The 25,314-nt window shown below is 41.1% G+C and overlaps 3 protein-coding genes across 5 annotated transcripts in view; 2 read left to right on the top strand and 1 right to left on the bottom strand.

Annotated features, from left to right (window-relative positions):
• exoc6b (exocyst complex component 6B) overlaps nucleotides 1-3,519 on the bottom strand; it is a 130,251-nt gene extending 126,732 nt beyond the window's left edge. The window contains exon 1 of one of the 3 annotated variants that reach the window (XM_063469495.1): nucleotides 3,274-3,518. In XM_063469495.1, the coding sequence (XP_063325565.1) occupies nucleotides 3,274-3,362 (89 nt within the window). In that variant the 5' untranslated portion in view covers nucleotides 3,363-3,518. Of the gene's footprint in view, nucleotides 1-3,273 lie in introns of all 3 variants that reach the window. The other 2 variants (XM_063469496.1, XM_063469497.1) reach the window with 2 other exon arrangements.
• Nucleotides 3,520-4,149: 630 nt separating this feature from the next.
• LOC134624506 (small ribosomal subunit protein mS40) lies at nucleotides 4,150-4,894 on the top strand. The gene is given in 3 exon segments (XM_063469498.2): nucleotides 4,150-4,298; nucleotides 4,300-4,391; nucleotides 4,394-4,894. Coding segments are annotated over 3 exon segments (720 nt in total). The 3' UTR covers nucleotides 4,873-4,894.
• A 1,171-nt stretch (nucleotides 4,895-6,065) lies between these two features.
• On the top strand, nucleotides 6,066-22,217 carry tkfc (triokinase/FMN cyclase). Its single transcript, XM_063461619.1, has 17 exons — nucleotides 6,066-6,129; nucleotides 6,654-6,843; nucleotides 6,924-7,028; nucleotides 11,347-11,534; nucleotides 12,973-13,051; nucleotides 13,147-13,236; nucleotides 13,832-13,866; nucleotides 13,952-14,036; nucleotides 14,122-14,211; nucleotides 14,599-14,715; nucleotides 16,025-16,144; nucleotides 16,629-16,766; nucleotides 16,839-16,945; nucleotides 17,033-17,139; nucleotides 17,984-18,017; nucleotides 19,927-20,019; nucleotides 20,107-22,217. The coding sequence occupies exons 1-17, from the start codon at nucleotides 6,124-6,126 to the stop codon at nucleotides 20,263-20,265; spliced, it is 1,743 nt and encodes a 580-aa protein (XP_063317689.1). The 5' UTR covers nucleotides 6,066-6,123; the 3' UTR covers nucleotides 20,266-22,217.
• The last annotated feature ends 3,097 nt before the right edge of the window (nucleotides 22,218-25,314 follow it).

Here is a 25,314-nt window from a genome sequence, read left to right on the forward strand (position 1 = left end):
ATTAGAGAAAATAAGTGAATGGAGGTCAACTGCTTGTAAACAGTTGATGTTTTTCTTGTTTTAATTTTCTTTTGTTCTACGAATGTTTTCACATAGTTTTAAATGGGCTAATTATACACATGAGATAATTATCCAACTGTGATCAAAAGTTGATTGCACAGGTCGCCTGACAGGAGGCAACCTTTCTGCAAATCTCTCAGAGAGATTATCAGTGGTTCGTAAATAATTGTGTCAACAATAACAATATCCAACATGTTGCCATCAGTCTGAACGAGTCTGTCAATGAGCACAACTCGAGGGGACTCGACTCAGCTGGCTGCCAACTGGTTATATTTCTATAAAGCGGGAAGGCTGCCAAGTCCCTACGTGAGCTTGACGATTTAATCACGTTTCATTGCTGTATTGTCAGAAACAGATTGGATCTAATTGCCAACTTGACCCCTTTCAGTAAGCTCCGTCTTATGGCAACATTTATGGCATGTTTTAGTGACAGTGCTGGCATGCTTGAGAATCTCGTTTTGAAAAAAAACTGACGTGAAATAAATTTGTGTTACTGGCGAAAACGGATACAGACATAGTTTAACTTTGAGAACATAATTTGCAGTTGAAAAAAGGTGATAAATAGTAATGTGTGTTACTGCAATACTCAGAATATCACAAAATGTAAGAAACTGCAATAACGTCATATTCGACGTGTCTGAGGATTCCCAACTTTAATTTTATAACAGTCCAGTTATGTGTGTTTTGTTTTACAGTTTCTTTGCTTTATAAATAATTTTTCAAAACATTTTTTTGGAATCAATTTTGACAGCACTGCTTTCCCAAACTTCTTTTAACCGCTGGGGGCTCCAAAAATATTCTTTGAGAGGCTCAAAGTATATTTTAGGGGTTGGGGGGGTAGAAAAAGTATTTACTAGAAAAGCAACAAAGTACTCTAAGAAACAACAAACAATACTTGGGAGCTTCCTTTTCATGCATCATTCTTTAAGCTTTCACCTTATGGTCAAGGATGCCAGCAGAACCTACTGAAATTTTAATAAAGGCAGCTGAAACACTAAATGAGATTCCTGGCACACAAAGTGGGATTTCTACCATGAATTTTGAGCTTTTGTTCCACTAAACTTTAATAAAATCTTCAAGCTATATAAACAGTTGCTTTAGCTGATGTTGTAATTTATTAACAATATCAACAATCTTCACTGTAATGTCCAGCCCTGTAGTGGCCACAACAACCTCAATGAATATTTTGATTGGACTGTCTGGGCTTCACTAACCCATTAGCATCAAGGTTAAACACCCACCCATCGATCTTTTTAAGAGCTCATCCAGTTCAGGGTCGAGGATGAGCCGGAGCCTACCCCAGCAAAAAGCAGATTGAACAGGCCTAAACACACACACACACACACACTATGCCAGTATTTTAGTATTTATCCACAGCATTTCAGTCTTGAGTGAATGTTGTAACCTGAGGGAGTTGGCTGGTTGCTCATGGTTGCTCCAGTCATATTTATGCTGTCAGGGAGGAATTCTGCAGCTAGCCTCGACCTGCACACCAGCGCTGCATTCACACAAGCACGCACACACAGACACACACACCTCTCACTGCCAATCTGATTTTTCCAGGCTCTTTCTGGGGACTTTTAGTCCTGGGAAAGTTAAATGGAGGCTGAATAACAGCCAAAAGTTAGAAAAAGTTGCAGAAGATATAGCTCAATCAAAAGTTCAAAACTGAATTAAGAGATTAAAGTAAAGAAAAAAACAACATGCTTCTTTGGAAAGTTTCATTTCCCACTGCATACATGCAAACTTGGCAACTTCCTTCCTTTGCATTTGCAAACAAAACTCCCTCTTTTAGGCATCTCTGGACTAAATTTAACTCGCAATGAATATGACAGCTCCAAAATTAGACTGTGCCGGTGTATTTTCAGAGTGTTGAGCGCACACAGGGTGAAGTGGAAATACTGAGAAGTCGGACACAGGAGATGAAACATCACCCACAGGAGGAAAAAGAAGAATAGTATAAAAAGGCAGACGAACGCGGCAACCGGAGGTGTCGCACAAAGTTGTCAAGTCATTTTAGCAACAGGATCTGGAGAGGACTGATAAACACACATGCTCTTTCTCTCTCTCTCATACACACATACACACACACACAAACAAACACACAGTGGAGGTGACCTGAATAACAAGTTTAAACAGGACTTATGATGACCAGAAGAGCCCAACGTAGAGGAATAAGAGGGGGAAAACACCTGTGATAAGCCTTTGGTAGCCTGCAGCATTTCCCCTCTTCATTCACTGCCTGTTTCCTCTCTGGATAATCAGGGCAAACACCACTGGTCAGGAACAAAGCTGCTTCACAGAGGCCACTCAAAGGCCACATTTTGGAGAAGATCCCTTTGCTCTTACGTCTTATGTTCTCGTTGTGTTTTACACCTCTAATCTGAAAGCTGAAGATAAACACGAGTGTGTACCCATTCCAGGTGCAAAATGAAGCATCCTCCTCCATTCCCTGCTAATATGATTGAGCAAACCAAAAAAAACAAAAAGGGGAGCAAGGCAATCTTTTAAGTGTAGCTTCCACTAAATTATTGATAAAGACACTAAACGGTCAATAAGAAGCATGACAACCATCAGCACGTGCCTCTCTGCTGCTCGGGGAGGGTTTGGACTGAGCCTCTGTCTTCATTCATTGACACATGCAGGGTTTGTCAGGGCTGCTGCACTTGACACTCTCCTTGATAAAGCTGCTGCTAACAGCAAAGGGCACAAACACTCACCCCCTCCATACAGAATAAAGTTTACTAACCCTGCCTTGACAAGTTCACAGAGCCACACGGGTAACACGAACGGTTCGGCCACGGGAAAACAGGCTTGTGCCCCCGTGTGAGCAGAATGTCAATTAATTAGCACAGTTAGCTTAATGTTAGCCAAAGTTGTTGAAATTCCTATGGACGACTTGCCGAAACTTCTGCGACAAAGCCAAACAACCCGCCTTGAGAAGAAAACGTGAAGCCAGTAAAAACAGCCGGCAGTCTGGACTGTTCAGGCTCACACTCTATTTGTTCAAAGTGCAAATTAGCTCGCTTTAATGTTTGCTAAAGTTAGCCGGCTAGCTGTCCGATAATGGAAGCAGACGGGTTAAAGTTTTGAGCAAGCTCCGGGAGTCTCTGGATCAGCGCTAGTCGCAACCAGCTAGCCGCGGCTCCCGCAAGCTGAGTGACGCCGCTGCTTCCCCCCCGCAACCCAGCCGAGGAGTGGGGACTGACTCACCGGAGTGTCGGTCCGATACAGTTGGTGTCTGTGCTCTCGATTTCCCGCAGGATACGTTCGTGCTCGGCGGCTGTCTCCAAACTCGCCATCCTGCATGTTGCTCCGGACGGTTCCGAGCTGAGCTGAACAGACTCGCCGGGATCTGTGCGTCACGGCAGGAGGAACCACAGGGTTGGCTTGATATTTTAACCGAGCAGCCCGAGTGAGCGGAGCTTCCCTCTTTGTCGGGAAGAAGGGACGTTGTGTTATGAGGAGCGGCGACCTGTAGAGTGTTAATGTTGTTAAAAGAGTTTAAAGAGTGACATTTGTGGTTTTAACTAAAACCACCGATTTAAATCGGTTAAATTGATCACTGGAATTTTCAGTCCTCTACTTGGTTTGATAAAATAAGCTAGATTTTTACTCCCCTTTTTAAATGTGTTTTAATTCTAATTCAAGATTGAAGACTCTTTGATGTCATTCTGTAAACATAACATAGCATAACAATACAATAAATAAATAATAACAATCACTTTTATTTGTTGGCACCTTTTAAACCCCTCACGGTCATCAACATTAAATACAATTTAAAATCGAAAAATATGTTTTGAGCATTCATCTCCAGTTTGGCATCTTATTCAAAAATAACAATAATGTGTTGACTGTTTTTTTTTTAAACTTTTCTGTAAAACAGTCAATTTGCAGGAAATCAATAAAAATAACCAAAATTTTACTATTTCACCAAAATGGTCCATTAAAAGGGTGAAAACTGCAGTGAAGCCATTTACTTGAGTATACTGGCTATAATGTTTGACACCCCTGATCTATAGTAGAACAACATGGCGATAAGATATACTGTATAAGACCTTTCACCTCTAACCCGGGTAGGATCTGAAAATGGCTACCTCCATGAAGTACATCGCGACGTTTTTATATCGTGTGTCGCCTTCAATTTCACATTCAGTTCGTCAGTATCAGTCCCGTCTACAGAGACTACCTGCAAGGACATGTCTTTCTTTGTCTCTATTTATACATCCCAGACACTTACTGCAAAGCAGCATTGCTTTAGGACAAGGCTGTTGCTCAGGCTACGGAGGCTTTAGCCCGCTACAAGGACAGGCCTTGGGATTACCTGGAGAGTGGTATGGAAGCAATCCAGTGTGGGCTGACTACAGGAGGAACCACAAAGGAGGTATCCCCCCTTACAAGACTCGCAAGACTTGCATTGGAGGTGACAACATATGTGGAAACCCCTGCCCAATTTGTCATGATCCAAACATCATCATTCACCATCAGAATGTCAAGTTGTTGCAGCAATTCATTAGTCCCCACACTGGAATGGTGTTGGATTCCACTCGAACTGGTGTGTGTATGAAACAGCAGAAGAAGCTAAATGAGGCAATTAACACAGCACAAGATCACGGTTTACTTCCTTTTCAGATTCCATATGTGGAATATTCAGGGGAGGACTACTCCAATTCCCATGATGCTGTGGGCTCCACACCACCACCCCCAGCCTTAACTTTAGATGGCAACTGGTATAAATGGTATGGGGGAATACTTCCTGATGAGAATGAAGTGGCTAAAGTCAAAAAGACATATAAGGCTTACTTAAAGTGATCGAGGCACTGATCATGCTGTCACAAACAGACCTATTGCAAAAATTATTTTGTTTTTAGCCCCTGTGATGTTTTTTCTACAGGTGTGCACAAAGTTGTACAATAAACCACAATGAAAAATTGAAAAATAAAAAATACTGTGTAAGTTGTAAGTACGCCCTCTTTTGTTAACCTAAAAATAATACAACTAAATACAAAAACATTTTAACTCTATCCATTCCTCCTCACACATGAAAATTAATAAATACAACAACAACTACAATAATAATAATAATAATAATCATAATAATAGCTGAGTACAGCCACATTTCATTATGTGGCAGATTCAGACATATGCACATGCATATCTTCTTCAGTGATATCATGTGTTGGCCTCTTCTGTTAATTCTAAAATTGTTTCTTTCTTGCATTTCTATTGTTTGATTGTTTGTTTTTAAAGTTCCTTTATTTCATATTTCGCTTTGTCTAATTTCACAGGAACCTATGGTGACTTATTTATACTGTATGCCTTTATTTCTGAGGGGTTTTACATCTAAGTGACCTCATATGTAATTTCCTAATATGTGTTTGTGCCCTTTGAACGTCCATATATGACAATGGCCTATATACAAATAAAACAAACTGAGGTCTGAGGACCCGTGGGGGACACTGACAGACATTTAAAAATGTCCAGCTACGTGAACTCCACTCAGTGGCCCAGTATAAGTTTGTAAACTACACAATGAAGACAACATTCACACTTTGAGTCATTTTTTTCTCTTGCAGCATACAACAATAATAGCAGATTCTCTCACGCTGGTTTCACATTAAACGTCTTTTCATGATTTCATTCACGCAAAAACCCACAGACACACAGGTGGAGCGAGCTAACATCACTCAACTCAAGTTTTAATAATTTTCCCGGAAACAAAAAGGTGGGCGTGGCCGCTGTGTCCGTTCTCGAGCTTAAACCGAAACAAGACTTCCTTTGATATTTTCAAAATAAAACCACACGTATAGTCTGGCCTCGCATCTTTTAGCTCTTTTATCTAATTTCAGTCTAATTTTGCTGTATCTCCAACATAATGCAGTTTTTAAGCATTTTTTGTACTCCACGGTCTATATGTGTGCTTTTGAAAGGCGGAGCAATGCTTTTATTTTGTAGGCATACTTGCTTACTCAGACTGCAGGTGTCAGTCTGAGTAAACCTTTCGGATCTGACGCTACTCATTGTGCCTGCTGTCGGAAGAGTGAGGGAGCGAGAAAAGTTAAGATGGAGGTAAAAAACAAAAAAGAATAATAAAGACAATTTGAAGCGATCTGTTTGAACACGAGTGAAGATTGTCCGGTTGATAATTTGTGTTGACATGAAATGTCAGTGGTTCGCCAGGCTGGATGAGCCCGCAGCACTTTGCACACTTCCAAAGGATCAGAGTTCATGCAGCGATAACGGGAACAAGCTGTGAAAACTCAACATTTTAATTCCGCTGTTGTTGCAAATAAAACTTTAGGTTTTTTTTAGTATAATTGTGCAGCTTTTGCCAACTTTAATTTAATTCGCGCATACACACAAACACAGGCGACGTGGATCTGCTTGACTGTGTCTGTGCCACCTGCTGAGGGCAACCCTTGGACTTAAATCATTCAGACATTTGAATGGCATTTCTACAGATTCGCACGCATGCCTCGTTGTGTAACTTGTATGAGGATAAACTGCATCTCAGCTGTGTCTTTTGAGGCTGATCAAGAACACATATTCTATGTGGTATTTTTTCCATTTTTATTTTTTATCTTCCAATTCAGCCCCAGAAGAAGTTGATCAACTCAGCAGAGAGTTGCGTGGATGAAGCCCTCCTCGGCCTCGTCAGGGCCTCCGGGGGCCTCTCTCTGCTAAAGGGCCACAGGGTCGTGCTTCGGTCCGACCTCGAAAACCTCAAGGGAAAAGTGGCCCTCCTCTCTGGAGGGGGGTCAGGCCATGAGCCCGCACACGCAGGTAAGACTTTAATTCTTTACACATGAACACGAGATGCTTCTGATTACCTCAGCTCTGATTTCTCCTCCTCGTATCCTCAGGTTATATCGGAGCAGGGATGCTGTCGGCGGCTGTTGCAGGAGGAGTGTTTGCATCGCCGCCTCCTGGCAGTATCCTTGCTGCCATTCTCTCCTTGCACAATGCAGGTAATGTGTCCTTCAGTTTTCCGTGTGTGTGTGTGTGTGTGTGTGTGCGCGCGCATCTGTGAGGGTTGGTAGTGCATATTTAATCATGGATCTTATCTGTTTAATAAAACCAGTGCTTGCAACGTGCAGTGTGGTGCAACTCTTTTTTAAAAAAAGTCTAACCGTTGATTTGATTTGAAGTTTGACCTTTTACATTTGATCCTTTTGCCAAAATGGTTCACCGATCTCGCCCTGTGACGGTGCTGCACTGTTGCCGTCGTTAACGCTGCATCTTATAAAAATTTGGTGGCCACTTCCTTTCAGTGAGGAAAAATCTGTGTCCATGGTGATTGCATTATTTTTGTAAATAGTCACAGAGGGTCCAACGCCTTCACCCACCTGGTGTGAAGTAACCTGTCTGCAATGAACAGACTCAGACTGTCTTCAGTCAGTCTCACAGTTTGCAAATAAGTGCATGCAGATTGCCAGCATGTTGCAGTAGGGTGGCAGTGGTGGAATCGACTCAACTAGATGCCAGCTGGTTATATTTGAGTTATATTCCTGCATTACTATACTAATTACTATCCCACAGCAACTACTGGGAGCCAGAGCCTTCAGCTTTCAGGCCCCTCTTCAGTGGAACCAGCTCTCAGTTTGGATGCAGGAGACAGACACTATCTCTACTTTTAAGATTAGGCTTAATACTTTCCATTTTGGCAAAACATATAGTTAGGATTGCATCAAGTGACCCTGAATCCTTCTCCTAGTTACACTGCAATAGGTGTAGGCTGCTGGCCCCAAAAAGAAGGATAAAGACAACAAAGTGATCTTGGTGAGAACAGATGCTCATCATAACCCCAGATCAGCTACGGCTGTCTCTGACAGAAGGGAGCAAAGACTGTATATAAAAGACTGAGACACACTTTAAGATAAGATAAGATAACCTTTATTAGTCCCACACGTGGGAAATTTGTTTTGTCACAGCAGGAAGTGGACAGTGCAAAAGTTATGAAGGACAATTAGAATAAAATAAAATAAGAATAAATACAGTACACAAGTGTACAGAATAGAATAAAATAAAATACTATATACAGTAGAATAAAATAGAATAAAATATGCAATAAGATAAAAATAGAATAGAAGTGCTATATACAACTCAGTAAAAATACAACGATGCCAGAAACGATTATTGCACATTAGTGTTATTACACATTTGTGGATGTGTGTGTTTGATCAGTTAAAGTCTTTGTTGTGGAGTCTGACAGCAGTGGGGAGGAAAGACCTGCGAAATCTCTCCGTCCCACACCGTGGGTGCCGCAGTCTCCCACTGAAGGAGCTGCTCAGTGCTGTCACAGTCTCATGCATGGGGTGGGAGATGTTGTCCAACAGGGATGACAGCTTAGCCACCATTCTCCTGTCACTCACCACCTCCACTGGGTCCAGAGGGCATCCTAGAACAGAGCTGGCCCTGCGGATCAGCCTGTTCAGTCTCTTCCTGTCCCCAGAAGAGATGCTGCCGCCCCAGCAGACCACACCATAAAAGATGGCTGAGGCCACCACAGAGTCATAGAAGGTCTTCAGGAGTGGGCCCTCCACTCCAAACGACCTGAGTCTCCGCAGCAGGTACAGTCTGCTCTGCCCTTTCCTGTAGAGGGCGTCTGAGTTATGAGTCCAGTCCAGTTTGCTGTTCAGATGAACACCAAGGTACCTGTAGCTGTCCACAGTCTCAATGTCCATACCTTGGATGTTCAGTGATTGCAGTGGAGGATGTTTGTGCCTGCGGAAGTCTACCACCAGCTCCTTGGTTTTACTGGCATTGATCTGGAGGTAGTTCAGCTGGCACCAGTCCACAAAGTCCTGAGTCAGTCCTCTGTACTCCTTGTCGTCCCCATCAGTGATGAGGCCGACTATAGCAGAGTCATCAGAGAACTTCTGCAGGAAGCACTGGGTGGAGTTGTGGGAGAAGTCTGCAGTGTAGATGGTGAAGAGGAACGGAGCCAGAACCGTTCCCTGTGGGGCCCCCGTACTGCAGACGACCCTGTCCGACACACAGCCCTGAGTCCTCACATACTGTGGTCGGTCGGTGAGGTAGTCCAAAATCCAGGTAGTGAGGTGATGGTCCACTCCAGAGTTCTCCAGCTTGTCCTTCAGAACCGAGGGAAGAATAGTGTTGAAGGCACTGGAGAAATCAAAGAACATGATTCTCACAGTGCTCCCAGCGATCTCCAGGTGAGCGAGGGAGCGATGTAGGAGGTGAATGACGGCATCATCCGCTCCAATGCCAGGCTGGTAGGCAAACTGAAGTGGATCCAGTGATGAGCTCACAAGGCGCCGAAGCTGAGCCAGGACCAGCCGCTCCAGGGTCTTCATCAGGTGGGATGTCAGAGCCACCGGCCTGTAGCTGTTGAGGTCCTTGGGGCGTGAAGTCTTTGGCACTGGTACAACACAGGAGGTTTTCCAGAGCTGTGGGACTCTTCCCAGCCTCAGGCTCAGGTTGAAGAGGTGCTCCATCACACCACACAGTTGGTCCGCGCAGGACCTGACGACCCTCAAGCTGATGCCATCTGGACCCGCTGCCTTCTTGGCATTAATCCTCCTCAGTTCCCTCCTAACCTGGGTGGTTGAGAGAGACAGGCTGGAGCCTTGTGTTGAGTGTGTATTGGATGCTGTTGTTGGGGGTGGGGAGGAGTGAGCAGGGTGAATAGAGGAGGTGTGAAGTGTCTGAGGTGTCAGAGGTGGAACAGCAGCAGTGGGGGTGGTTGAGTCTGCAGCCGATGTTGGAGACTGCCTCATGGCTGAATCAAATCTGTTGAAGAAATGATTCAGTTCATTTGCCCACCTCACATCCCTCCCAGGCAGAGAGTTCTGATGTTTGTGGCCCGAGATGGTTCTGAGGCCTCTCCAGACTTCACCAACGTTATTTTGCTGAAGCTGGTTCTCCATCTTCTGCCTGTAGCTGTCCTTCCCATTCCTTATCAGTCCCCTCAGCTCTCTCTGCACCCTTTTCAACTCCTCTTTGTCTTTGGATTTGAAGGCCCTCCTCTTCTGCTTGAGGACGGCTTTAATTTCTGGGGTAATCCAAGGTTTGTTGTTGGAGAAACACCGTACAGTCCTGGTAGGTACGGTGTTATCCACACAGAAATTAATATAGTCAGTAATACATGTAGTAAGGCTGTCGATGTCCTCTCCGTGGTCGTCACAGATCACCTCCCACACAGTCGACTCAAAACAATCCTTAAGAGCCTCCTCGCTCTCCTGCGACCATCTCTGTACTGTGCGGGTGGCTGGTGGCTCCCTGCGCACTAAGGGCTCATACACAGGGACAAGGTGCACCAGGTTGTGATCAGATCTGCCCAGGGGAGGGAGAGGTGATGAACTGTATGCCTCTTCAGCATTGGCATACAGTAAGTCCAGTGTTTTATTGTCTCTGGTTGGGCAGGTCACATACTGGGTGAAGGTGGGCAGTGTGGAGTCCAGTGAGGCATGATTGAAGTCCCCTGATATTATGAGGAGGGCTCTCGGAGATTGTGTTTGCAGTCTGCTGACCACTGAGTAGAGAGTGTCACAGGCTGCATCCGCGTTGGCCGAGGGGGGGGACATACGCTGTTATCGCGATAACATGCGAGAATTCCCGGGGCAGGTAGTACGGACGCATGCTAACGGCTAACAGCTCTTTATATATATATATATATATATATATCTTATTTTATTGTTTACTTTATTTCATTTGTAAAACATGTATATACATACTATATACACACTCAAACACACACACGTAGAAAAACATATTTAGTATACACATTCAGTAATGTATATACCTTTACATATTGTACATATATTTATTACTTTTTAGATTAGCCATTTTTATATTTTGCTTGTTTTACATTATTGTATTTTGCACAACTCTGTTGCTTGTGAAGCTCGCACACAAGAATTTCACTCACATGTACTGTACCAGTGTACCTGCACATGTGATGTGACAATAAAAGTGATTTGATTTGATTTGATTTGATTTGATTATACTAATGGTTAGCAAGCTGGAGTTGTGAGTGCGTATCTGACTGAGAAACTGAGGATGCTGTTCATAGGGTAGCGACCCATCAGTCACAAACTAGAGAGTGAGACCATAAAACCATAACTAAAAGTGTTTGCTGAGGTCAGAGGGTTCGTTGTGCAGCCAAAGCAGTTGCCCCCTGGTGGCCATTAGAGAGAATGCAGCTTTTAAGATACATACTACTTTTAAACCTAAAAGCTATGTCCATCTTTTATATACTGTCTGTGACCTGCTGCAAGTTTTTTTTTATATATCAAATGAACTAACAACAGTCTTCCCACCCAGGAGCCTCCGGGGTCCTTCTCATTGTGAAGAACTACACTGGTGACCGCCTTAACTTTGGATTGGCTGCGGAGCAAGCTCGTAACCAGGGCGTTACTGTTGACATGGTGATAGTTGCGGAAGACTGCGCCTTTGACCAACCAAGTAAGGCTGGAAGAAGAGGCTTGTGTGGCACTGTCTTCATACATAAGGTACACAACAACAGCTTAATAGAGGTGTTATTTACTCTGGAAAGAGCTCAACTTGGACCAGTACAAGTGTATCCTGAGTTAAAAGGATTATAATATTATATCACTGTACTCATATTTTTTATGGTACAAATGCTGTTAAAAAGCTACATGAGGCAACATTGTCCTGTCTGCGGTTCAACATGCCAACGCTCCCTATTTTTCCGGGAGAATTCCGAATTTCAGTGCCCCCCCAAAAATCTCCCGGAGTCACCATTCTCCCGAATTTCTCTTGATTTTCCACCTGGACAACAAAAATGAAAAACCATATCACAGAATTCATTGCGCAGCCCAGCCAATTCCAGTTTCCAACAATGGTGGCAGCTATTTAGTTTTAATATTACTCTTATTTCTCTTTCTGGGTCGCAAAATAAACTTTTAGCATTTTTTCAGGCAAGAATGTAGCTGCGTAAACTTCAAATAACTGAGCCGGCGAGAACAGCAAACTCCCGGCACGTTTTCAAACCCCTGCGGTCTTTCGCTGCTCAGGTTAAACATGATATATAAGTCACTTAGATAACCTAAAAATGTTATTGTTTGACTTTTTTTTCAGTGTTTTATTTGTTCCTGGGTAAATCGGTTTGGCTGAGATTAAAGTTACTAGATTAGATTAGTTCTCAGGTGGATGCAGCCTCTGAATTTGGACACCTCCAGCTGAGGGACAGTAATAACAGTGACATTTAACTTACTTTAAATAAATAATTTTAAATAAATAAACACTGTAAAATTCAAGTTTTTTGTATATGTGTATGTATATGTATACCCCCCCCCTTTGAATGTCTCCCTAATTCTGAGGTCTCAAGGTTGGCAAGTATGTGCTCTTAATGTTCTCAAACTGTTCTCTTAATAATAATTTAAAAAAAAAAAGGAAAAGCAAAAACAAATCTTAAAATGTATGGAGGACTGAAACTGCCAACATCAAACATGAATTAAATGTATAATATGCCCTTAAATGTGTCTAATTTAATTAAAAAATAATTAGGCAATAATTCATTCATAAACTCTGGCATTATTTTTTTTAAATTTGCCCTGTAATTATTTATTTTTCCCACGTAATTATTTTTTGTTATACATATTTTTATTAGAACCACAATACCATCAATAATGTCACATTTTATTAAACCCTCCATGTTTTTTTTCTACTGAATGAAGCTCTTTTGTGTATTTCTCTTTTTATATTATTATTTGTATTTATTTATTTTACCTTCATTGTTGTGAGTCATTTTATGATATTGTATTTTGTTGATCTAGGTTGTTGGAACAGGAAAGTATACATCATCTTATGCACTTAAGCAGAAACCATGAATTTGTATATTTTGCACCTTGCAGTATCATTGATGCTTTCATTAGATGTTTGTAGTATTTTTCTTGCCTTTAAACATGTGGTCTCTCGCTCTGTTAGCTGGCTGGTGCTTTAGCAGAAGAGGGCTGCTCATTGGATCAGATTGTTTCCAAGGTGACGGAGATTTTAAAGGGGATCGGTGAGTCGCGCTTTCTTTTGGGGGTTTTTAATACATTTAATACTTTCTGGGAACACTGGAATACTTTTCTTAATGATGTTTCTGTTTTACTCCAGGCACTCTGGGGGTGAGTCTGTCTCCATGCAGCGTTCCCGGCTGCCTGCCTTCCTTCGATCTACCGCCAGGAGACATGGAGCTCGGGCTGGGTAAGGGGTGATTAGAGGAGGATGGAAAAGGTGGAGTTGTGAGAGCAGGAGAAAGAGAGTGGCAGAAAGTGGAGAGCAGCCTTTTGGGCTGACACCAGTTATCTAGACTTTTATTTCCAGAACTAAACTTCCACCCGAGCTAATGAATACTTTTTACATTTTTTTTGTGACAAATGATTTAAAACCAGATCATCATTAGAATGGCCATTCTCCATCTTTGACTTTCTCTGCAGATGTGAGATCATGTTAGTGATATTTTAGAGAAAATGACTGAATTGCACCATCTAGTGGTGTGCAAGAGCAGATAAGAGCAGCAAAATGGTATAAGTGAAGCATAAAATAGTGTTTCCAAAGAATTCATTCAGTCAAATGGTGAGATGGGGATGTCAGAATTTCAGCATGTTACAAAAAATCAAGTTGGGTGTCTTTAATCTGAGTGGAGTTTTCTATTCAATTCATAGAACTGGAGGAAATTCACTTGTAAAAGCTGAGAAAATGATGGAAACTCTTATCAAACCATTCTAAAGATGCACAGATGGAGAGAGCACAGGAGACGAAAATGAAATAACGGCCAGTGTTTTCTTTCTATTTTCAGGTATCCACGGGGAACCTGGAATAAAGAGGTCAAAGGTGAGTCGGATTTGAACCTTAACAGCCTGAATGTGCTTTTAACACCAGGCTGTATGGCTCAGTTTCTGTTGATCTTCTCCCTCAGGTGGCCTCTGCTGATGAGGTGCTCAAGACCATGATAGACCACATGACCAACCCAAGCAGCCAATCGCATCTGCCGCTGAAATCAGGTTCACTAAATGACATCGATCATGTATCATGCTGACCGTTAGTACGGCTGCTCTCCATGTGTGTTTTTTTTCCTCTTTCCTACAGCAGACAGTGTGGTTGTGTGCGTGAACAACCTTGGAGCTCTGTCTTGCCTAGAGATGGCTGTGGTGACTAGATCGGCCATCATCTGCCTGGGTAAGTGTGCGTGTGTGTGTGTGAGGTAAGCATTTAACCACACTTAGGTGGGTCCTACTGTGCTTCTCTCACATGATCACCATTTTAACTTCCGAATACTTTTAAACCTTGATGTTTAATATACAAGAAAATAAATACCTGCATCTCACTACACCCTGTGAGCTAAAATATCATCCTTGTAAAATAAACCTTGTCTCTTTTATTTTTCATAGTTTATCAATGGCAGTTTTTGTGAGTAGCTAGACTAACTAAAAGAAACCACAGTTCCATAACATTTTTTATTAGCACTTAGCATGAGCTAAGATGTGATTTGATTGGCTGGTTTTGGTGGGTGGGGGAACAGCACGATCATTCGATGATCTAGAATATGATTGGTGTTTTTTATAGAAAGCCGTGGAGTGGTGGTTGCCAGGGTGATGTCTGGGTTGTTCATGACCTCTCTAGAGATGGCAGGAGTGTCGCTGACCCTGATGAGGGCTGACAAGGAAACACTGAGGCTGATAGGTAAGTGTTCAAACGCATAGCTTTGTTTTTCTAAACTTGTGAGGGCCTTTGTCATAACATCACAGTGTATTCAGAACTTCAAACTTCAGAAGCTTCAAAGTGAATGCTTACATGATCGACATGGCAGCAGCAACCAGTCAGTCAACTCTTTGGCATGAACAGCACGAGGCAAACAACTAATCCAGTGGTCTAAAGAGCTTGGAAAGAAAAGCATCTGGACTTCTTGAAGTTTCCTTGAAGAAGTTTCACCTCTCATCTGAGAAGCTTCTTCGGTTCTAAGAGCACCTGGTGGAGAGTCATAGATTTTAAGCCCTATGGGGAGTGTCCCCCGAAGAGGGTCATGGACCCCCTATTGATCCTCTACCTAATCACATGAGGCAAGATGTGAAAACAAGTCTGACCCAGAGTTGAGAGTGTGAGAGTGTTCAAGTCTGAAAGTCATATGTCTGAACAATTCTTTATGGAGTGGAGGAGACTAGCAGCAACTAGAGCGCAGAGACCATGAAATCTCTGTGTAATTCACAAACATGTACCTACTTTCTGCATCTTTGAAGCGAGAAACTACTACTGGGCAGGAAAGATAACTGTGAGTGATGTATGACACAAGTTGGGATGGTCTCTCGGAGGTGTTTTCAAAAAAACTTCAGATTCAAAGATCATTAGCTGAATTAATTGTTAGTTATGAGGTTAAAGTTATTAGGCTGTGTCACCACTTTGCCAAAGTCTGGAGGAAGACCCACTGTCACCCTCACAAGACTGATTTGGATGTTCAGGAACAACCCAGAAATCATCAAAGTGAGTTATAAACTGGAAACTGCTGGAGCACCAGCGTCTTTGTCCACAGTGAAGCGAGTTTTACACCAACCTCAGCCCTGTTGAAAATTTGTGGACTGTGCTTGAAAGCTGCGGCCATGTCAGGAAACCAACCAATTCAAATGAACTCCACCAATTCTACCAAGAAGAATGATCAAATATCCTGCCAGAATTATGCCAGAAGCTTGTTGATGGCTACTCTGAGTGTGAAAACCCAAAATAAATTCTGACTTTTGCACCCAGTTCTTGATTTCTCATTAGATTTAGATTAAGTTATTAGATTTATGCTGTACAATTATTCTACCCTGGAAAAAGACTGGTTCAAAGTAATCATTAAATCCAAACTTAGCAGGACTTTCATCCCCAAGATGAGTGAATATTAACTTCTGATAGAACCACACAAATAAGTACTCTCATATGGGTTCAGAGACACAGATTTAAATGATAAATAAATTTGCTACTAATGAAAAACACACACCTCCTTTGTCCCATCAAGATGCTAAGACTACTGCCCCTGCCTGGCCAAACCTCAGCAGTGTGTGTTTGAGCGGACGCAGCTACATCACAGAACCACAAACAACCATCAAACGGCCACAAGATGAGAAGCACTCTGAAGGTTAGTTCATGAGCTTTTTGTTTATGTGTATTACAATCAGTTATTGTAATGCATTACTTATTCAAGGCTTATAATTGAACATGTTTAAAACTTGTTTACCTGCATAAAATTGAAACAGGATGAACAAGAGGAAACCAACAAATTGTGACAGACAAACACATCTGTGCATGTAGTGCTAGAAAATCCTTAGTATTGTAATAACAGAAATAGATGAGTTCAATTTTAGTCCTTTTACTATTTTATAAGGGCATCTAGTGGCCATTAGTAGAATGTCAGCTAAAATGATGATGTCTTTTCCCTCTTTTAATAGAGGGCTTTATATGTTGTAGTGGTGCTGTCAGAGAGGGCATATTGGACATTCCAGTTAGGACACATAACATCCATTAACTTTTACTCTCTAGCCCAGTATATAATTTCTGATCTATATATTAATAAAATAGTTTGGGCTTTTTTAAATGGAAGTTTGTTTTTTTATTCTTGGCAGGACCACTTAGTCCTGTGATGCATACAGCCTTGGAGAAGATTTGCTCCACTCTGTTGGAAAAGCAGGAGGAACTCAATTCCCTTGATCGTGCTTCCGGGGATGGAGACTGTGGTAATACTCATGCTCAGGCTGCTAGAGGTAAGAAACTGTGATTACTATCTTCAGTAGCTTAAAGAGGAACTTGTAAAAATAGTGAAGATGCTTGTTCAGCCATTCAGGAGTGGCTTCAAGGACATGTGGTCCCCGGTTGCCCCGGGCAGCTGTTATCGGTCCTTGCTGGATTGGTGCAGGAGAAAATGGGCGGGTCTTCAGGAGCGGTGAGTTTATTGATTTAAGTGGTGTTTGATTGCAGTATTCTTTCTTAATCAGCACAAGCACATGTACTAATGCTCAGTTTATTTCAGTTGTACAGTCTGTTCCTCACTGCGGCAGCCGGTCATGTGACCGAGGGGCGGAGCAATGCTGCAGCCTGGGCCACTGCTATGAATGCTGGAACAGAAGCAATGAAAAAGTAAGGGTTGGTAACATTTTCATGTCTGTATTTATTTCAAAGTCCACTTTTCTTTTAGTCTTCTTCATATGGCCATTTAACTGCTGTTCCAGAGTTTTTGATCTTGTGATCAGCACTGTTGGTATGCTGCTCTCCAGTTGGTTTAAAATAAACTTAGTTTATTCATTACTACAGTCGCATCATCAGCAAATGCTATACTTGCCTTCCAGTCTGAAAGCTCTGGAATATCCTTACATTTAACTTTTGAATTAATGCTCTCAGGTCCCATATTATTTGCCAACCTGGCAGGTGTGTGGTAGCCTATGTCACCATTTTCAGTGTCATGCTCCTCCAAAAGTCCAACACTGAGTTGACTTCATCAGGTCTTTCGCCTGATGAAGCTTTAAGTTACAACATTCCAGAACATAGTTAATATTAGCATGGAATTACACTACATCTCCTGGTTTATAACACAATGCAAAAATACCAAGTTCAGTTCTGGACTCATCTAAGTCACTTTATCTTGTATCCTCTGCAAAAATCCAATATTTTTCCCTGTCAGATTTGGACAGCCATTGTCTACAACAACTGCAAGTTTCTTCCTTTTCAGACCCAGCTTATCCCAGCATACAGTTAGGTCCTTGATCAAATGACTAGCTGTCATAGTCCATTTTTGCATTGCTGCTAGCTCCTCTGTAATCTCAAAAGTACAAAGATGAGTAAGTGGGCTGTTAGTGAATGTCACAACTCAAGGAGAAAAAAGTCAAGGAAGAGAAAAGTGCAAATTGTCTGCATTGTTTTTCAGCCAAACCTCCAGATTTCTGTGCAATGGCCAGGTTGGACTTAAATGTTGACTTTCTTGCAGATATGGTGGTGCCGCCCCTGGAGACAGAACAATGGTAAGATTTTTGTCCCCCAAATCTCATTTAATCTCAATAACCTAATTTATGAAGAGTGTCTTTAGCAGTGAAGTAGGGCTGCCACGATTAGTCGACTAGTCACGATTACGTCGACGTTCGTACTAACGTCGACTGATTTAATAGTCGACGCATCATTTGAAGCTTTGTAAGATCACAAAAGACGCAGGAATGAGTAGTAGGATTTAAGAGTGTAATAACGGACTGAAACAGAAGATGACAGCACTGCATGTACAAGGATGCCAGCTGCCGTTAAACCCTGAAGAAGAAGAAGAAGCTCTGTCCCAGAATTCATAGCGCAGCCCAGCTCAGTTTCCAACAATGGCGGCAGCTAGTTAGTTTTAATATTACTCTTATTATTCTTTCTGGGTCACAAAATAAACGTTTAACATATTTTCAGGCGAGAATGTAACTGTGTAAACCTCAAATATCTGCTCAGTTTATCAAGACACCACATATTTTCAAAAGCGCTCCGACGTTTTCGGAGACGTCTGTTAACCACTAGCTCGATAGCTAGCCGGGGGCAAGGCTCACTAGAGCCGATGAGAACACCGGACTCCCGGCAAATCGTTTTCAAACCCACCGCCGTCTTTCGCTACTCAGGTTAAACATACATAAGTCACTTAGATAACTTAAAAATGTTATTGTTTGGCTTTTTTTTTTAGTATTTTATTTGTTCCTGAGTAAATCGGTTTGCCTGTGTGACAAAGTGGTTAGGCATGAACTCATTTACCACTTGTCCCTTAATTTATTTCTTTGTTATTTTACAGTCAGCCATAATGCTTTAATTTAGACATTGCTGGTGTAACTTCTCTTAACACACACTATCCCGGGTTTTGTTTGTGGTAGCAGTAGTTACATCCTTTACATCCATGCATGTTTTTTAAAGCTACTAACCATCAGATCATCTGAATTTTCTTCTGTTTACAGGCAAATGTCTGGTAAATTCTGTTTCTTTATGTTGCTTTGGTTATACTTACCATGGTGTCCATGTTGTGTATTCAGGTCCTATATGTGAGACAGGTGTATGGGAAGGGCCGCCCACTACTTCCTGTTTATATAGGGTCATGAGGTCAATGATTGCATCACTGGGTGTAACCAAATGGAGGGTTTTACATTTTGTATAGTATTGTTTGTTTTCTTTAAATTAGCCTTTTGAGTTATATTGTATGCAGTGTTTTACTTTACAAACCATTTAGCTGAGTAAATGAATTTGTCAGTTTCATGCATGACCTTATTCCTGTTCTTTGTTTAGAATTGTATTGTTTGGTTTGACCTATTTGTTTCAATGGTAGGGACTAACGAGGTCAGGTGTGGGCAAAGTCCTGTATAAAGCAAGTGGGATTTTTGCATACCTGATTGATTGTTTTATGGTAAAATGGAGATGCCAGCAATAAAGTATGCTTAAAAGAATTTCAGTCGTCTGCTAATGCTATGTACTTATCACCTTCCTTGCTGCTTAAGTTATGCTACATCACAGCCTGAGATTAAAGTTATAGTTTTTACACAGCTGAATAAACGTCAAGCAGACAACTGATTATCAGAAGTGTGAGATGCTCGAGAATATACTCCGGTGTCCCATTATATTTTAGATAGCAAGGAGTTTATTAAACTTCACCGAAACAATCTGCAAATTTCATTAAAATTTAATAAACTATCATCTTGTCTTTATTTTTAGTTAGCACATACTTTAAACACTTAAAGCTGTAAGCTAATGATAGTTATATAAGAGCAGATGCTGCTGGTGCAATAAGCTGTACGTTTTACGTCCAATGGATGCATGATCTGATTAGTCGACTAATCGCAAAAATAATCGGTGACTAGTCCACTATCAAAATAATAGTTTGTGGCAGCCCTACAGTGAAGTTTCTTTGTTTCTCTTACCTTGCAGCTGGATGCTTTGTGCCCTGCAGTTGATGAACTGATTAAGCTGGCCACAGCTCCATCTGGTGGACACATGGCTGTACTGCAAAGTGCTGTGAAGGTATGGTGCCACCTGGTGTTGATGTGGTTGCACTGCTCACTCAGCAGATTTTTCTACATAATGTTCCTTTTGCTTCTGTCTCCACAGAAAGCTGCTTCAGGAGCGGAGGCAACTCGTGACCTTAAAGCCAGGGCTGGGAGAGCCAGCTACATCTCACCCAACCTGGTCAGCCTGCCAGACCCTGGTGCTGTAGCTGTGGCAACCATCTTGAAAGCTATTCTGGAGGTGCTAGAGGGGCAAAAGTGATGCAGCCACCAGGATAAGAGTAGAGGGCTAATGCTACCTAAACAAAACTGTGATGCAAGAGTGATTATCATTTAAAATATTTTGATTCTGTGATGCATATTTCACATTTTTGGAAGCTATTTTTCACACTATACACAAAGTAAGTCATTACAAGCTGTTAAACTGAGTTCACAAAACAAAAGGATGTAAAAAAGTATGGCAGCAGTGTGAAGATGTATAGCAAAAATCTAACTTAGGTATTGTCTCTAAAACATATTCCATTGAAAACCGAATCATATGAACAGCAGGAGACTTTTGTAGCAGAAGGGAATATTCATAGTTTCTACTAATAAAGGAAAAATCTATTAATAGATTGGTGTTAGTGATTTTGGTGTTTGTTATTAAAAAAGCAAGATCCATTTATCCATTTTTCTAGTACTGATCTGGGATCACAGGGATTACTGGCATTCCAGAGAAGCCCTACTCTGAGTCCATCTCTTGAAAGGCCAAACTCTTCACTCTGTCTCTAAGGGAGAGCCCTGCTTTTTTCACTTTGTGATCAGATGCTCCACTCACCGTTTCTTCCTGCTGCAGCGATGATCTTGACTTTATGAAGGGTTCGTGTGATTGATATCAGTATGATTCAGATAATTAGTGAAGATAAATGTTTGAGAAATTCTTTTGTTGCATTTCCTGCTATATAATGTGCAGTAATGAAAATCCTAAAGGCTGCAATACAGCAGCTTTTAAAGTGAGGCCACAACTCGTGCACACTAAAATGATCGCTTTCATGCAGCTCATAATCTGTTGCCAGGTCTGTAGACCTTTTTTTATTGTTCAGATACATGTTTGTTCTTCACACAACACAACTATTATAGCAGCAGCATTCATAGTTCATTGGTGGGTTTAACACCTCCTATGGTTAAAGGTTCAAAAGGTTCAGGATGTGATGACATGAAAGGAAAATATTATTAACATGAAGATGATCTGCATTCATCTGTGCATGCATTGATGCAAACATCCATCATCCATGCATGCATGCAATCATCTACCCATACATCATCCATCCATGCATCTCCATAGTAATCCTTGAATCCAACCATGTATGCATTGTTCATCCATCCATTCATCCTTCCATGGATGCATGCATGCATCCAGCCATGTATACATCATCCATTTATGCATCATCCATCCATCTACACATCTATCCATGATTCATGCATGCATCATCTGTTTACCTATCTATCCATGCATCCATCAAAGTATCCATCTACCCATTGATGTCTGTCAGTCTGTTCGTCTGTCGTACGGCATTATCTTCATATTCAACTCTGGGTCCTGAAGGGAGTTGGAGCAGCTGCTTCTTTTATATATTTTTAATTTTAAGTATGAAGTTCTTTTATCTTTCTTGTTCCACTGTGTGGCATAATACAGATTAAATGTAGTTTAGATTACAGTGCAGTAGGACAGTCCTGATATAATAAAATAATTAAGACATATTATGTGTACATATAGATATAATGTGTGCTTTAACAGCACACACCCACTCCCTGTCCTCTTCCACACAGTGAAAATGAGTGGACATGGTTCAACAACCGCCACGTGATTCTCACTGTCTGTAAAGATTTTTCTCTTTGATGATTGAAATGTGCAGATAAAGTCTTTTTCTTGTCTTTTTCTCTTCTTCTTCGCTTCCTTTCAAACTTCGTTTCACACTGTCTAACAAAGAAAAAAACAAAACAAAAAAACCCCAGCTCTACACCGACTTCCTGACACACATGCACAAAGTGTTGCTGTTTAGACTTTGAGCACGCCCACACTCTCACACATATTAGAAACATGCTGCATGAAATGCTTTCAGTTTGAGCGACACCGCTGCACTCAGACCGCTGCAAAGGTATTTCTTTTCTTATTGTATTGTGTGTGTATCCACGATAAAACTATTGTTACAGCTTTTATTTTCAGGCATGAGTCGTGTATTTTTAATTTAGCTAACTTTTGATTAAATGTTTTGGACTAAAGTTTCCAAACGTGATATTCACCTGCTTTATCCACTTTTCAAAATTGAATCTATGTACAATTATGCATAAAGAATTCATTTACTAACAGATGCAACAGATGAGATTAATTTTTCGTTTAGGAAAACAGACACCCACTGGATGCTTTATTAGCTACACCAGTCCATTTACCTTCCTAGTAAATGGACTGGTTCTTATATAGCACTGTTCTACTCTACCCGAGCACTCAAAGTGCTTTATATAACTTGCCTCATTCACCCTCACCCAACATTTTTAAAAGTGCTTCCTATCAAATACTTTCATAAATTGATGGTTAGCAACATAGTATCTTGCCCAAGTATATTGGGCATGCACACTGGAGCAACCAGGGACTGAACCACCAACCTTCCAATTAGTAGATGACCTGCTCTAGCTCCTGAGGTACAACCATCCCACTGGGTTGGGCACACTCTTGTCCTTTAGAACAATTTTAATCGTTCATGGCACAGATTCATGAAGATGCTGGAATCTTCATGAATCTATGATGTGAATCTCCTGTTACACTACTTCTCAAAGGTGCTCTATTTTTCTCACATATGGTGACTTTGGAGGCCTCTTGGGTACAATGAACTCACTGTAATCTTCAAGAAACCAGTTTGAGATTATCCTGATCTTTGTGACATGGTGTATTATTCTGCACCTTGCACCTTGAGGCAAGTGTTGTTGTGATTTTGGTGTTATATAAATAAAAATGAAATTGACTTGAAAAACTGAATTGTCCTGGACACAGGCATCAGAAGAGGGGTGCAGTGTGGTCATAAAATGATAGGCATGGCCAGGAATAACACTGATGCAGTCTGTGGTTTTTAAATGATGCTCACTTGGGGCCCAGATGTGCCCAATGCCATTATACCAGTACCACCAGACTGAAGTATGGATACAATGCATCGATCTGTGCATTCATGTTCATGTAACACCAACTTTTGACTGCCATTTGAATTTTGCCACAGAAATCAAGACTCATCAGACCAGGCAACATTTTTCCAGTATCTTATTGTCTGTTTTGGCACTATATAAATAACATTGAATTGAACCTGCTTCAAAGGTTCCTTGTTCATTCAGAAATGCTCTTCTGCATACTTTGGTTGTAATGAGTGTTTATTTGAGGTACCGTTGTCTCTGGTCATTCTTCTCTGACCTGTGACATCAACAAGGCCCAGAGAACCGCTGCTCACTGGATAGTTTCCCTTTTCAGAGCATTCTCTGTAAACCATAGAGATCATTGTGCAGTAAAATACCAGCAGATCAGTAGTTTCTGCAATACTTAGACCACCCTGTCCGGCACAAATAATCATACAACATTCAAAGTTCCTCAAATCACCTTTCTTCTTCATTCAGATGCAGTTTAGCAGCTGTACTGAATAAAACTGGGTGACAGGTGTATACCACCAGAGGCCCTTTTTATGAAAGGCTATAAAGTAGTTCAGGTACCCAACTGATGCAAACCTTGAACCTAACCTGCAAAAGCTGCAGAAACTCTGCTGCACATGTGTGAAGTATACAGCTCAACTTGTTTGTTCCTGGTTGCCAAGATCGACCTATTTATAGAGCAACCTGGAGTGATTTAGAGAGCTGATAACCTCTGAGCTTAACTGAGGTTGTGAGGTTTAGGGAAGTAAAAATAAGGAAGTGATATCCCGGGAATGCCCAACTTGCTGTGTGAAAATGCAAATAAGCTCCTTAAGTAATTTAAGTAAGAGCATTTGCTTATGTTGACTCATTAGTGCTTTTTGCCTTCATACTGAGCAGCACAGAAGTGTCGACTTCTGTCTTTTATATTTTATTTGCTGTGTGTGTGTCACAGGAATAGAGAAAACACTGTCTTATCTGCTGTGCATTCTTGACTTTCTGAGTCAGCAGTACTTCTAAAACAAACCTTGTATAAAGTAGAGCAAAGGGTCAAACTTTGGTGTGTTATTTTAAGTTGTTGCTTAAGTTATCTTCCTTTAATTATAGCAAGCTCAAAATAAGTATAACTCGGCCCTCTTGGGTTGATGTGAAGCAATGAGTTTGCATAAGTAGAGCTAATGTTGCGGTTCAGCCCGCTCTTGTTTCAAAATGGCTTTCAGCGAAAACTCAGTATTTTTCTAATCCAAATGCTGTCAGAACAAAATGCTCCAGAGATCTTCAGGATTTTCTCCCTACAATCAAAAACAAAAACAAAAAAACAAACCCATTTAAATCTCTGTGATGGTGAGAAATGTTTTTAGAGTAATTTATGGCAAAATGGACAATTTATTTTTTAAAGTAAAGTTTGTGTGGTTCGTTTTAGATTACTTAAGTTTGAATCTTTTTTTGAATATCTTGAAATTTTAAGAGATATTTTTTTATCTTGCTGCAAATTAGATAAGAGATTGTCTATGGTTTCAGCCACGACAGGTTTGTCTTATTTATTTATATATTTTCTGCTTCAATTTTTCAGATATGAAGTGTTAGCGCTAGCCTTGGTGTGCTGAATTCATTCAATTATCTCCCAGTTCATTTCTCAATGAGCTGATTTACCCCATTTCACTAACCTGAAAATGCTGGCCAATATTTATGGCTTAATTTACACAAATCTCTATTTTTTATTTTATTCTAAAAGCCCTTTTGTTAATAGTTTTCAAATTCTCGAGGGCCTAATCTTAGCTGTGTTTGTCAGTGTGTATGCTGAAAACACCCCCAAAACCACGTTTTTTGAAAGCAAATCTTGCTCTTAAAAATGATACCTAAGCTTACCTTCAGTTTTTTTGATGATCATGAACTATAAGCTCACCATGACACAGTAAAAATCTTTTCTTTAAGATTTTTTTTGAGTCCCTCTGCTCTTAAAATGTACCTGGTTAAAGTTCAATCTGAAAAAAGCAAACAAAAAGAAACAGCCAGAAAAAAGACACCCTTTAATATGAAGCAGCTTTAATTAAAAAAAATCTACTCTAAGGGGAATTCATGCTTAGATGAGGATTTCTGGTTGTCATCAGTGCAGACGGCTGTTGTCTTGATAAACTGAACGTCTGCTTCATGAATAAATTTG

This window comes from Pelmatolapia mariae, linkage group LG3_W (assembly GCF_036321145.2).
Source record: "Pelmatolapia mariae isolate MD_Pm_ZW linkage group LG3_W, Pm_UMD_F_2, whole genome shotgun sequence".
NCBI lineage: Eukaryota > Metazoa > Chordata > Actinopteri > Cichliformes > Cichlidae > Pelmatolapia > Pelmatolapia mariae.